The following is a 14,237-nucleotide window of genomic DNA, read 5'->3' as shown; positions in this document are numbered from 1 at the left end:
AATTAACGACGCTAACATAAATTACACGATGTGTTATAGCATTTACGATTCAATTTCGGCATAACCATACGCAAAGCTACAAATCACTGTAAAAAAGTCGCAAACAAAGCTTTCGTTGTCAGTGTCCTTTAAATTGCACGTTCAGGTTCAGGTGTAGGTTAAGGAATGCTAGAAAGTCGCACTTAATATGATGTCTCACTATTACGCCTTTTATCAAATCGTTTTTCAGAACTAATTGCTCATAAAATGTTATTTTTACTTCACTTCACTGTTTTACTTCACTGTCTTCGAGTTTCCCCTGTGGTGGACACTAATGGCAGTGATACACTCGCAAAGTGACTTAGGGAAAGAGTTTAATTAGGCGCATTGAATGTCATATCGTCCCGACTCAGTTACGTCAGTCGTGGACTCCCGTACTCGCATGCCGATGTTGGTACACAGCTACACAGCAGAATAAGGATGACTACGTGAGCACAAAATCTTCGGACAGACGGACAGATAGATAAGTAGATACATAAATATATAGACAAATAGATACATAGACAGATATATATATATATATATATATATATATATACATTGTTGCCTCGGAGATCGAATGCATTGGAAGCATTCCGTGCCTCAAGTGGCCTTGCTGTGCCTCTGGGCTCACCTTTTATCAAGCGACTATCCCACCTGACGACGTCATTAGATGACGTCACGTTGTGGGCGTCGTGGTGGTCAAGATATATTCTGTTCACTGACGTCATCATTTGGTGTCAGAAGTCCTGAAACAAATTGAAATGAAATGAAATGAAATGAAAACAAATTGAAATGGTATCCACCTTGCTCGCGGATGGAACCCACGGCCTTGAGTTTTGAAGCTCGACAACTTACGTGCTTAGCTGCCACTTTAGTTAATAATATAATAGCTTGCATTGTTTCAACAACAGACATATCACTTTCTGGCGATCTTACCATAGAATACAAACGCTGGCAAATTTACTGCAACGACCTTCAGTCAGCCGTAACGATTGTGGGCCCACAAGATTAACGTAGCTTCACAATCTGCACAAGGACGTCAATTTTTATCATAATACATTGCACCAAACCGAAATAATAATAATAATAATAATAATAATAATAATAATAATAATAATAATAATAATAATAATAATAATAATAATAATAATAATAATAATAATAATAATAATAATAATAATAATAATAATAATAATAATAATAATAATAATAATAATAATAATAATACCTTTTAGGCGTCCGCTATGTGGCTGCCTTGCATGAAATTTGTTACCATGTACTTAAAAGAAAGAGTATACGTGTGGCTCCTTTCGGGCTTTCCCGACTTTCCACTTACGTGACTCTCTTAGAAGGGGCCCGTTGACTCTCTTGTGGGTCACATGGCTCTGCGACAAGAGCACAATGGCCCCCAAAATGAGTTGACGTGCCTTATGCGTGGCAGGGCAGGACTGTCGAAAGACTCATTTTATTTTTCAGAGGGCAGATTGTGTGGGATATGCCGCCACGTTTTTGTGCGTCTGTTTTCAAATCCTCCCCTCTCTTAGTAACCAGAAAGATTGTCATAATTGTAAAGCTAAAGGTTTTCCGTTATGCAGTTTGCCCGACTAATAGTGCTTTATCACTTTCTGTAAACAGTGTGTTCAACAGCGCGCTATGACACGGTAAATGTAGGCTCAGCTCTGCTGTCATTAATCTGCTATAGACGAGCCATGCACAGCATGTTCAGTTATAGACCTTGTCTTTATTTGAAGCAGGACAGTTGTTGCTATTTGTATAGGGTAAATATGCAGTGCATGGAGATGAGGGTCGATTCTTTGATTCATCGAATACAGGATGATCAGCGAAGTGTTTACTGATGTACTATCAACAGCAAAAGTTTGCGGGACGTCGGATCCGCAACAAATGCGGATTTCTGCCACATCAGTGCTTAATGCTTTTAATCAACCAGGTAATTGTACAGGTCGGAACACCAACTGCACTATGCAACATTTATTTTGACATTACAATTCCCGACAAAGCGACAATTTACCTTTATCAAACATTCGACTTTCCGCAAACTTTTTCGTGCTGTTGATAGTACATGCATTTAGTAGCAGGCATCAGAAGCTGGTTCGATGCACTGCGGTGACAAATTAGACCTGATAATTTACTCTACGTATTTAGCGGCGCTTTTTAGAATTTTTTTGATGCATCGTGGCAACACCTTTTTATTTGTAAAATAGCCACAGGTGCAAGCAAGAAAATGCCCCACTATTGCATGTAAACGTCGCAGTGGCCGTAATTTCAAATGTTTTAGGAAAAGGATGATTGAAAAGGCCTGTACTTATCACGAATCATTAATGACTGCGGAATTCTAGGTTCAGTTAAACCTGACTCCGGCACATGCTTTGTGAACGGCATGGACGTCCGCAAGAAGAAGACACTTGTGCGGCAATCTGTCGGCTACTGTCCACAGCATTTCGCTCTCTACCGCGAGATGACAGTCGAGGAAAATCTTTGGCTGTTCGGCAGGGTGAGCGATAACAAACTTTTATTTGCACTATGTACGCATGTTTCAAACAGGACAATGCAACGCCTGGGAAAAAAAAAACTGCAGCGGTGAATCGACGACATGATTGATTCTTCGTGAACAAAACTGAAAAATGGGGCCTCTTGACATCTTGCTGACGTTTCTGTTGCCGTCTTACTCTTTTTGTGTGGTGTAATAACTGCTGAATTTCTGTATCGTTGCGGACAGCTCACAATGAACCGATAGAGTATTTCTCTCTGGTTTGATTACTTGGTGATCTTTAACGAGCACTGACATCCCACACGGCACGGACATATTGACTTTCTCTTCCATAGTAATACTACCACCGTGCCAGGGATTTAACCACGATCCTCCAGCCTGAAGCCGAACACCGGTAGCACTACACCACCGCAGTGGATTGTCCTAATAATTCACTACCCCGTGGATTCCAACTGTATGTAGCAGGCACCCCGCCGAACAATGCTGTTGTACACAAGGACGTTTGTGGCTGTTAAGACGCTGCTGAATTGCATTTCTTTACCTTTTTGGTATTTTTAAAGTTTGAAAGCGCGTCAATGACCACGTACAACGAGAACTCTACGGCTACTTGAAGCTAAAGCAAAATGATATTTCGTTCTGGAGGCGATGGATACCATCTTAGCTTTTAGAGGTGCTGTAATCCGTAACAATAGGCACGAAATATTTCTTTCGTCTTGCGAAATATGGTACGACGTGAGCGAAATCGAGACGGGTATTGCTAAGATGCAATATTTGTAATTTGTTCTCGGTGCTTGCGTCCACTGCAGAGCTGTTGATGATTGCGGCGCTTTCAGTCGTTAGAAAATTAATCACTACCTGGCACACACTGGGTAAAATGCTTCTTAATAAAGGATAACTGACAGACAATTATGCCATGGACAATATATATAGGAGATGTCATTAGAAGTAACTGTAAGATTATAGAGAAGAAAAAAAAAACTGGACTTAAAATTAACTTGCCGTCGGCAAAGACCAAACCTGCCACCTTCAAATAACGCGTCCGCTTTTCTACCAACTGATCTACCACGTGGGCTGTCCCACCGTCCACTTTACGGGGTATGTGCTTTCAAACGTGGACGCGTCCGTGAGGGCCTCATGTTGCCATTGCGGCGAGTGTGGGAGGCATCGTTCCTCCACGCACGCCGCAATATGGAGCGTCGGACGCGTTGTTCAAAGGTTGCGGATTTGGTCCCTGCCCACGACAAGTTATTTTTGAATCCACTTTTCTTTCCTCACAATTACCGTACAATTACTTCTAACAACATCCATTATACTTTCCATGGCATATTTGTCTGTCACCTCGCATTAATGTTGTGTCTAACAAAGAAAGCAAGGACTTGAGTTTACTCATCTTTCCTTCATTCATAGCGAAAGTCCCATTCTGGTAGACTTAATGCCTTCAAGCGGTATGCGAGGGATTATTTGTCAGCGGCCAGCTCGTAATAAGATCACGTGCTACGTGACGCCAAAAGGCCAAAAATTAGGGCCCGCCCTCACCGCAAATGTAACAGGTGGTACTGACTGACGCTCCGACTGCGCATACGTATCCCAATAAAGTGGACGGGAGGATTCCATTGTATTAGCTCAGATGGTATACCATCGGATGTGTTATTCGAAGGTCGCAGGTTCTTTCTCTTCCCACGGCAAGCTATCTTTTCCTCCACTTTTCTTTCTTCACATTTACCTTACAGTTACTTCGAATAACATCCTGTACTTTCCGTGGTATATTTATTTGTCAGTTCTCATTCATATTTGTCTAAGAAAAAAAAACAAGCCCTTCAACTTACATTTCTTCCTATAGTCTTAAAGTGGTTCAACTAATGATCTGAAGTTCACACATGTCAGAATGGGAGTCTTAGTCCATGCAAACAAACTATTTTGAATTGTTGATTGTTAGTATGGTATGCAGTTTTCCGTAAAACAGTTGAACAGCTCAACTTATTAGCGCCTAATATTGAGTGCATTTCCAAACGGAGCTATCCAGCTGAATAGCGAAAACAAAGTGGTATCTAGTAATAAGAATGTTTCGAATGAACCCTAGGTGTCAAATGTCACAGCAGCTGTCTTTTCTTCAAAGGAAGTCGCCGTCCTTGGCTCAATGATGTCGTCAGAAAAAATAAGCCTTAGTTTGCTTGACCAAATGTTGGTTCCGCACGTATCTCTTTCCATGTACAACCAATAATTACACCAGGAATTGATAAAGACAGCGCTTTTCTTCCCCCTCCAATATAGCCTTTAAATTTGCTATAGGCCTTCACTAATGTTGATTTTAACTGCCGCAGATCCGAGGATTGTCCGACAAGGAGACGCTGGAAACGCTGCAGATCCTCGTGATGTCTTTCCAGATGCAGGAGTACAAAGAAAAGCTCGTCAAGCGTCTCAACACCGGCCAGAAACGGAAGCTACAGCTAGCCATTGCCCTGATCGGTGATCCCAAGGTAGAGCACAGCAGTGGCTGCCAGTAAACTATAGCAAAGGGCGTCCAGCGCTTTTTGCAGTCATGCACCCGAGTTTTGCAAAGTTCGAGTAAAACCACTCTCTACGGGACGCAAGCAGTGAAAGCGGCCACAGAAAATTGGAGTGTCATACCAAGTAATGCTAGAATCTAACTTCTTTTGCATCTAAGTTGGCGTAACATAACAAACCCTTGGCGAAAAAAAAAAAAAACTCCACCGCTGTAGTTATTGAAGCGGCGTTCGCGCGTCAGTGCAAACAGTGATGGTAACGGGAACGTACGTCTGCTAATCCTGGAGAAGATACTTCTCGAATCACCGTGCCCTGCTTGCTCATAAATGTATGAAATACTTGGTGACTTGTTGAATTTGCGTGCTCTGAGGCAGCTGAGAGAATATACGCCTAATTGTAATATATAAAAAATAGCGAAGGTGAAATTGCTTTATAGATGACCTCGAAAAAACAAGAAATCAGGACCATAGCTCTGCTTGAAAAAGTTTATGTGAAAAAAGTGGCGGGTTACTGTAATTCCGAAAGCAAGTCAGCGACTCGCAAGAAAACTTCGATAAATGCACACTAGCAATGAACATTTACCTCAAACGTTATGCAGTGGTTCAGTCGCTCGCATATTGTGCTTTCTGAGAGTTTGGTATTTACCACAAAACTCCTAATCCATAAATATCATCAGCAAATGTCATCCAGGTCTGAGACTTGTTGTGAGGCGTCGATCAGTCTATAAGTGAAAGCTTGCACAACAAGACCGCTGAAACTTGACACCGTACTATCCGTCGCAAATGAAACCCGAACAGCGGCAAGCTTTCGCGATGGTATAGTGCACACCGCCCAGTTACCATCATAGACAGGCGCGCGCATCCTGTTCGGCAGCTATGCGCATATATGCGTGCCTGTCCATGCTGCTAAGTTGACAGCGTGCACTATAATATCGCGAAAGCTTTCCGCTGTTCGGGTTTCATTTGACGCAGACAGTACATAATCATTGAACTGATATTGAATCAGGGAAATTTTTATGCACATCTTAGGCGTATCCTCCGGCAGCGAGAATGCGCTTACCATGTATACCTGTTGCTGTGAACTGCTGCTCTTTTTGTCCCCGTTAATGGTAGGCAACTGCACGCAGATATGGAGGCTGCCCATTTATACACGGCGTAGGGGGGAGTGGGGAGCGGACGATAGTGCGTTCAGTGCAGCACGACACATCCAGCCAGTCTTCGCCATAGCCCCTACAATGCCCACCATCATGATTAAAATCATTCCATCATAATTATACAATATGGTAGTAGATGGTGGAGAAATTTTCAATGGATATTTGTTTAAATATGGTCAATGTTCACACTTCATATCAACTGGTCAATATGTAAGTATGCGGTAATGACACGGCCGGGCACTGCAGATGCTGCTGTTGGACGAGCCAACCGTGGGATGCGACACCGAAGCGAGGAACGCGTTGTGGCACGCCATTCTTAAGAACCGTGGTCAGCGTGGCATACTGTTGGCCACCAACTCCATTGAGGAGGCAGACATTCTCGGCGACCGTTCTGCCATCATCTCATCGGGTAGCGTGCGCTGCTGCGGCTCTTCCATCTTCCTGCGAAGGAAATATGGTGAGCATGGTCGTCGGCACAATTTCCTCTTGGGGGGGGGGGGGGTACAAACCAATGTTGAAGCGCAGCCGGGGAAGGGCAGCATTAGTGTAGCTTGGGTGAGGGCATGTGCTGGCGAGGCTTCAAGAGAACAAGTGCCCCTTTTGCACCCTCTTGCCGACTACCTTGACGGTGAGTTTAAGGTTCTTCTTGCACCCCGAAAAAGGTGCAAAAGCTATTTCATCACGCTATATCTCCCCCCCCCCCCTCCGAGCACAGTGAAATAGATGTTCTTTGCTCACTAGTCAAACGAGTTCAAGCGATCACGGTGTTAAAGGGAATGCCGAACGCAACAACTACGTATAGATTATTGGGAGCTCATCAACCCTCACGGCCTTCTGTGCATATTGATGTTACATACCATAATAATGATGTTTTATAGCATGAATTGTATGAAAAATAATAGTAACCACTGACTCATTACGTATGTTAACGCTTTTTTCTAGCGCCACCAATAATGTAGGAACCCGAAGTGATAAAAAGCTGAACATTGCCACTTTCGCTTCTCTGTTATAGGGCTCGACAATCCCTTATGTAGGCGGCGCGTCCTTAGGATAGTCTCGGCGACATCCAGTACTTCTAAATATATAGAATGATCACATATTCGCCTTTACCGAAAGTATTGTTACTCATGACTTTTAGGTTTATTTCAGATTTTTATGCTTGAAAACGCTCAGTGGCTTTGGACTTTAAAAGAAAACGCATACGCTTCGCAAAGGCACGCATTTCTTTATGCGACTGCATTGACAGCATAGATCCTTCTGTGTGAGGTGGCTGTTCAATAGAACTGCTTGTATGTTCTGTTTCCAAGGATTTGAAATAAGAAGTGGCTCTTCAAAAAAAAAAAAGAGTTTTCGCTGATTTGCGGAAGAATATCTGCCCAAGTGGTTACGCGGCACGCGCGTCTTACAGCAGTTGCTATATGCCATGTAGTACAAAACAGAACCCGTGTGCTTTCACAGGAATCGGCTACCGGCTGCACATGACGACGACTGAGATGCCAAACGTGAAGCACATCATCGGATTCCTCAAGACCGTGGTCGAGGGTGCCGATGTGTTCCTCGCGCGTCGGGGTTTTCTCGTATTCTCTCTCGGCAACCCGGAGCACACAAAGCTCGTCCAGCTGCTCAAGGCGATCGAGGCCAACAAGCGCAACCTCGGCATTTTCACTATGGGTCTGGCCGCTACCTCGCTTGAAGACGTCTTACTGAAGTAAGAAACACAGCCACCATTGCAAGTTGTCATCACGTCAGAATGGAAAGCCCTCTTAAACAACCAAGCTAGCACGGTCACTTCTAGCAGTAATACTTAAGCCGAAAAAAAAACAATCTTGTGGCAGAGGAGTGTCCAGCCGCATAAGAACACCATTTGATTCAGCTTTTATGATAAGAGATGTTTAGCAGGGGTGAAAGGAGGCTTAGCTAAGTTTTTATAATTGATACTCGCACATAGATACCGTGCTAGCCGGTAAAAGGCATCCACCCTGTTTTGATAGTTTAGCCTGTGTTCACCAAATCTGAGTTGGCCCCGCCGCTGTGGTCTAGTGGCTAAGGCACTCGGCTGCTGATCCGCAGGTCGCGGGATCAAATCCCGGCTGCGGCGGCTGCATTTCCAATGGAGGCGGAAATGTTGTAGGCCCGTGTGCTCAGATTTGAATGCACGTTAAAAAAACCCAGGTGGTCGAAATTTCCGGAGTCCTCCACTACGGCGTCTCTCATAGTCATATGGTGGTTTTGGGACGTTAAACACCACATATCAATGAAATCATCAATCAAATCTCAGTTGGTACTAAGTCGCTCAGTTTTTTCTTTCGTTCTCGACATATAGAGATGAGCACATGCGATCAACCGGTGCAGTTATATAAGCCTATTTTGCACTGCTCCAATATCAAAGGGTGGACGAGGAGAACGTGGTCATGGAAGCGGATGCCGAGTCCAGCGAACCAGAGAGCAGTGGTGGAATCGGCGACGCCGTAAACAGCGCAAAGCCCAAAGAATCCACCGATGTCAAAAGTAGCAAGGACGAGGAACGTAAGCGAAACAACGAATACAGCAATTTTTGCTTTGTTTTGTTTTTGTAGGTACGAACAGAAGCCCGACTCATGCACGAGAAACCAATGGGGGGTGACGTTAATATTCCAAAATATTGGTATTCTGAATCAATGGGCGAAATTGCGGAGGCCAGGGATTAGAGGAGACGCTACATATGTAATGATCCAGTGTACTCTTTGGCATGATTGCTATGATTGAGGGTTTCTCGCCATGATTGCTGGGTTCTTTCGAGGCTGACATACAGGCTCTTGTCTCGGAAGTTAGCCGCTATGTTGTGAAGAGCTGACGTTGCACTTTCATAGTTTTCATATGTCTTGATCGCGTTCGACGGAATTAATTATTTTACGTATTTTTACGCCCTAGTTTTTAAATAGACAGCTGATAGGTTGTTTCCAAGATGTCACAAACAGCCGGTCACAAGCAGTTTAAGGCTTAATTAGGCAATTATTCACCATCTGCATAGCAATGTACAACCCGTAGAACCCTATGCACATGTTCGTAGTGTGTGATGAAGTAAAACTGATCTCTTTAGGCCAAGTCTTCGCGAATTATTATGAAATGTTGGACCCAACTTGATACTTAAAAAAACCATTTTTTAAACAAAGTTTTGATGAAGGTATACTAAAAAGCCTACATTACAACACATCGCATATATTTTATGAAACTATCCTAACAAAATCAAGTTCACGGCACATTGCAGATATGCTTATCTTGAAAGCAAAAAAAATGAACTTATGATACCCCAGGTAGCCATCATTGTTCTATTACCGGAAGGGCATAAGAAATGGTTCGCTGTGTGCCTTCAACGACAGCACCCTGAATGACAGGATGCATGGATATGGTTTTGAAAAAGTAAAATAACAATAAATGGTGATGATATTCAGCTATTAAAGACTTAAATAGTCGCGCAATGTCGTCGGGAACCCAAAGGGCTCAGGGAAAACTCGACTTTCTGACTCTTTTTCGCTACATAAGCGCCGCATGCCAAGTAATTACGCTCATAACAGATTGTGCGCTGTATGGTGCGCCAACGTTCCACATGAGGGTAGGACCACATACGACACCTTCGAAGCTTTTTTTAAGGGTTAATAATAGCTCTCATTAACGTCTTCAGTGTGTATTGCGCTACGACAGCCGCTAGAAGGAGCAGCCGTAGCACAACGAAGACAAATACTTCCAGCGATCTCCGATAAACCCCGTGTACGGTCATGCAGAAGACTTATCCTGCGTCCGGGATATTTAACCATTTGACGACCGCAGGTGAGTAGAGTCGTCGCGAGGTTTTCGCACAAAATGACCGATGACTACTGTACGTGTCAGCAACGAAAATGGGCCTCTTATAGAACCAATGAAGACTATATACTATCCACACTTGTGTTTGATGGCACTGCATGGCCACACTTGTCCACGTTGAGACTTCTGTGTCTCGCTCCTTATGTTATCGCTATTTCGCACTGTTTTTCGCACAGTGAAGTCAACTTTGAGAGATTCGTTTCTTCGCACTTCGTGGAGTAGAGGAACCCTACTGAATGGAAAAATGGTACCGTTTTATTAAAAAAATGAAAGTTGGAAGTATTTTTCAATAACTTTATGACGTTTTTTTCTCGTTTCTTTCGGTCGCGAAAAGTTTCAAGTTTCATAGCATTGGCTAATATCCGACATCCTCGACGCCACATTCCTTCATTTGACAACTATTCTCTGCCTTTTGTAGGTTTAATCAGCCAGCAGTTACCGGCCCCGCTCATTCCAGGACCTGTCAGCTTAAAGTTATTAGAAGTCAGGCCATCTGAGACTTGGGATGGTGCGTTTTGCGGTCTGATAACATCACTATCCTACCAAAGCCTAGGCGTGCATATGCACAAGAGATCAAAACTCTGCAAACAACATGAAGTTTGTGGTGTCTCTTCCCTTGAACATGTTTTCATGCGCCTTCTTGCTGTATTATCCTCACGAACTAGCTCAGCTTTTCATCGTTTTAAGGTAACAGTGTTGCCCTGTATCCTGGTGCCATAGCGTTGCACCGGTCTTTTCACGTTTTTCACAGCTCCATGCGTGGTCCTGAACGTGCCCTCAAGCTTCTATGTAGGCCTCCCATGTTTCTGCCTCTTATGTTACTGAAAGCGAAAATACAATGCCTACACATGTTTCGTAGCACTCGACAAAAAAATGACAGGGGTGACATGATGTGTACAGAGAGCATACAGATCGAAATGGACTTGCCTTGGTGATATTGCTACGTAGCTGACGTATCAGCGGTCAGAAGACGACAACGAGGAAGTGGTCTGTCGGTTGTGCGTGCTGCTTTCATCTTAGTCGACGCCATACACATCAGTTTAAATATATATTTTAAGTATACACGCCTCGTGTCAATTTCACGTAACATCTTTGTGGTGGACGTGCTGGGTACTTCCCCGTCTTCATCACGAAGCTCCGCAACGGCCGCATCATCATAGGTCCAACCATGTCACAGGTTGAACAACCATCGTCTTCGCCACCTGCCCCTACCGTGACTTTTACATACGTCGTTCTACCTCCTGCTCGTGATCCCGGTGTATTTTCCGGTCAGAATGTCGTTGACGTCGACAAATGGATCAACCGGTACGAACAGGTCAGCGCAAGCTATAGGTGGGACCCGACTCTTATGCTTGCCAATGTGCTTTTTTACCTCAATGGCCCACCGCGAGTGCGGTTTGAGACGCACGAAGCGGAGATCACGAGCTGGGACTCCTTTAAAAAGAAGATCCGCGACCTTTTTGGCGACACCGTTGGGCGGCAGATCGCAGCGCGGAATCAACTGGCGGCTCGTGTACAGAGGTCGACGGAGTCGTACGTCGCATACATTCACGACGTCATCGCCCTATGCCGCCAGATTGACGAGCACATGAGTGAGTCGGAGAAAGTGGCCCATGTGCTGAATGGCATAGCAGACGACGCATTTAATCTTCTTGTTTATAACAACTTTGCCACCGTCGACGCCATCAATAAAGAGTGCCGGCGGTTCGAAGAAGCCAAGAGCCACCGTTTTACTCAGCGATTCACCCGGCTGCCCAACAGGGCCGCGACCTCATCGTGTGAAGTCGCCCGCCAGTCCCCCACGTATGACAACGTCACCCGCAATGTTCGTCGGGAAATCGAAGCCGCCTGTCCGGCTTTTCTTCAGCCACCCGTTTTCGCAACGCTCGCCTCTGACCAACAACAGCCGTCAGTGGCGTTAATACAAGCTGTGGAGAGGCAGGAGTTTGCGAACCTCGGACTTCCATCAGCATGTCCCTTGACTCGCCCTGTAGTCCCGTCCTACTCCCGAGGACACGCTCGCTGTTCACCTCCAACAATGCCCTTCGGTAACCCTTCGGAATGGCGAACACCCGACGACCGGCCAATTTGTTTTTCCTGCCACCAGCCTGGGCACGTTTCTCGCTCTTGTCGCCGCCGTTGGTCAAACCAACCACGTCAGACTTTCTCTACCTCAGCGCTCATGCATCCGACGTCCCCTCGACGTTCAGTCGCCGCACCCTTCAATTTCTATTCGTCGTCATCTTACGAGCCTTCCACTGACACCCCTTTGCCTGGTCGCCGCTACCCTGACGCCCCTTCGTCCGGTTGCCGCAGCTCTCGCTTCCCGTCGCCGCTACGTCACCAATCCCGCTCTCCGCCACCTCGGCGCTTTTCCTCGCCGAGCTTCTCTGGACGACCACAGCAGGAAAACTAGATATTGCAGCTTATAGAGGTGAAGCTGCAATACCAATGACGGCCGAAAATCTTCTACTGACGCTTCCCACGCACCATAGCCTGCTTGAAGTACAAGTCGACCATGTTCCTGTGACCGCCCTCATTGACACAGGTGCTCACCTGTCTATTATGAGTGCTTCTCTACGCTGCCGCTTACAAAAGATTATGACGCCATCTACGACGCAGGCAATACGTGTTGCCGATGGTGGTACTGTACCAGTAATCGGAATGTGCACCGCTCGTGTCAGCATTGCCGGTCGTCACGCCGTTGTCCTTTTTGCCGTGCTAGCCTGCTGCCATCATGACCTCATACTTGGCCTTGATTTCCTTTCGGCACACTCGGCCTTAATTGATTGTTCGTCTGGTACCCTCAGCCTTGATCTACCAACCTTTGCCGACTACTCTGCAAAGCCCACCAGCCGCTTGAGCCCAACCACTTTCGTTCGCCTGCCACCTCGAGCCGTCACGTACGTGTCTTTGTCATCGAACCCTCCCGTTCCTGACGGTGATTATATCGTTACGCTAATTACGGACGTTCGGCTCACGCGCAGTGTTACTGTGCCCTATACCATCGCGACCATAGTGGATGACTGTGCGTTACTTCCGCTCCTTAACTTTGGTTTCACCCCTCAAGTGTTGCCCTGCCAGATGTCTCTAGCCCAGCTAACTGCCATAACAGAGGATGATGTCAGTGTTGTCGCTGTATCTGCTCTTCATCGAAGCGCAGTCTCACGGTCACCCAGCTCAGACGATGGTATTTTTCGAAACATGATTGGATCGGAGCTGTCGCCTCACCAGGCCGACGCTCTCTGCCAAGTTTTGGCCTCATACAGTGACATTTTTGACACCGACGATTGTCCCTTGGGCCAGACTAAAGTTGTCACTCACCGAATCAACACTGGTGACTCTGCGCCCATTCACCGTCGACCGTACCGCGTGTCAGCGTCCGAGCGAGAAGTGATTCAGAAAGAAGTGGCCAAAATGCTTAAGAAAAACGTAATCGAACCATCAACGAGCCTTTTGGCATCTCCCGTGGTATTAGTAAAAAAGAAAAACGGCTCATGGCGTTTCGGCGTGGATTATCGCTACCTCAACAAAATTACCAAAAAAGACGTGTACCCTCTACCACACATTGACGATGCCCTTGATTGCCTCCATGGCGCCACTTTCTTTTCATCTCTCGACCTCCGATCTGGCTACTGGCAAATTGCTGTAGATGACATGGACCGAGAAAAGACCACCTTCGTTACCTCTGACGGTCTTTACCAATTCAAGGTCATGCCATTCGGGCTCTGCAACGCTCCAGCGACCTTCGAGAGACTGATGGACACGCTCCTACAACGATTTAAAGGGTCGACATGTTTGTGTTACCTGGAGGACGTGATCATTTTCTCACCTACCTTTGCAACCCACCTTGAACGCCTTTCGACCATTCTATCCATATTTCGACGGGCCGGCCTGCAGCTCAATTCCTCCAAGTGCCACTTCAGTCTTCGTCCGATTGCCGTATTGGGTCACCTTGTTGACGCTGCCGGCGTACGGCCAGACCTGGCGAAAGTACGCGCTGTGACAAAGTTCCCTGTCCCACGCTCTGTCCATGATGTTCGCAGTTTTGTGGGCCTCTGCTTCTACTTTCGCCGGTTCCTGAAAAACTTTGCGGCACTCGCACGGCCACTCGCTGACCTTCTCAAACAAAACGTCCCATTTTCTTGGGGCCCTCCTCAAGCGAACGCCTTCTCTCAGCTAAACACCGCTCTAACGACACCTCCTATT

The 14,237-nt window shown here is 45.8% G+C and overlaps 2 protein-coding genes across 2 annotated transcripts; both read left to right on the top strand.

The window, feature by feature from the left end:
- The first annotated feature begins 1,529 nt into the window (after positions 1-1,529).
- On the top strand, positions 1,530-5,059 carry LOC142768620 (ATP-binding cassette sub-family A member 10-like). Its single transcript, XM_075870634.1, has 2 exons — positions 1,530-2,533; positions 4,852-5,059. The coding sequence occupies exons 1-2, from the start codon at positions 2,420-2,422 to the stop codon at positions 5,032-5,034; spliced, it is 297 nt and encodes a 98-aa protein (XP_075726749.1). The 5' UTR covers positions 1,530-2,419; the 3' UTR covers positions 5,035-5,059.
- Positions 5,060-6,212: 1,153 nt separating this feature from the next.
- Positions 6,213-9,123, top strand: LOC142796203 (cholesterol transporter ABCA5-like). The gene is made up of 3 exons (XM_075886364.1): positions 6,213-6,645; positions 7,647-7,896; positions 8,578-9,123. The coding sequence occupies exons 1-3, from the start codon at positions 6,435-6,437 to the stop codon at positions 8,762-8,764; spliced, it is 648 nt and encodes a 215-aa protein (XP_075742479.1). The 5' UTR covers positions 6,213-6,434; the 3' UTR covers positions 8,765-9,123.
- Positions 9,124-14,237: the final 5,114 nt, after the last annotated feature.

Source organism: Rhipicephalus microplus, chromosome 1 (assembly GCF_043290135.1).
Source record: "Rhipicephalus microplus isolate Deutch F79 chromosome 1, USDA_Rmic, whole genome shotgun sequence".
NCBI lineage: Eukaryota > Metazoa > Arthropoda > Arachnida > Ixodida > Ixodidae > Rhipicephalus > Rhipicephalus microplus.
The sequence above is the reverse complement of the archived record's forward strand: the minus strand, read 5'-3'. Positions and strand labels throughout refer to the sequence as shown.

What these genes read in the sequence shown, in the direction of transcription:
- LOC142796203 (XM_075886364.1), top strand. Translation starts at nt 6,435, where the DNA reads ATGCTGCTGTTGGACGAGCCAACCGTGGGATGCGACACCGAAGCGAGG. An exon ending in CTTCCTGCGAAGGAAATATG is followed by an intron (nt 6,646 to 7,646) that starts GTGAGCATGGTC and finishes GTGCTTTCACAG; the next exon opens with GAATCGGCTACCGGCTGCAC. An exon ending in CTTGAAGACGTCTTACTGAA is followed by an intron (nt 7,897 to 8,577) that starts GTAAGAAACACA and finishes CCAATATCAAAG; the next exon opens with GGTGGACGAGGAGAACGTGG.
- LOC142768620 (XM_075870634.1), top strand. Translation starts at nt 2,420, where the DNA reads ATGGACGTCCGCAAGAAGAAGACACTTGTGCGGCAATCTGTCGGCTAC. An exon ending in ATCTTTGGCTGTTCGGCAGG is followed by an intron (nt 2,534 to 4,851) that starts GTGAGCGATAAC and finishes TAACTGCCGCAG; the next exon opens with ATCCGAGGATTGTCCGACAA.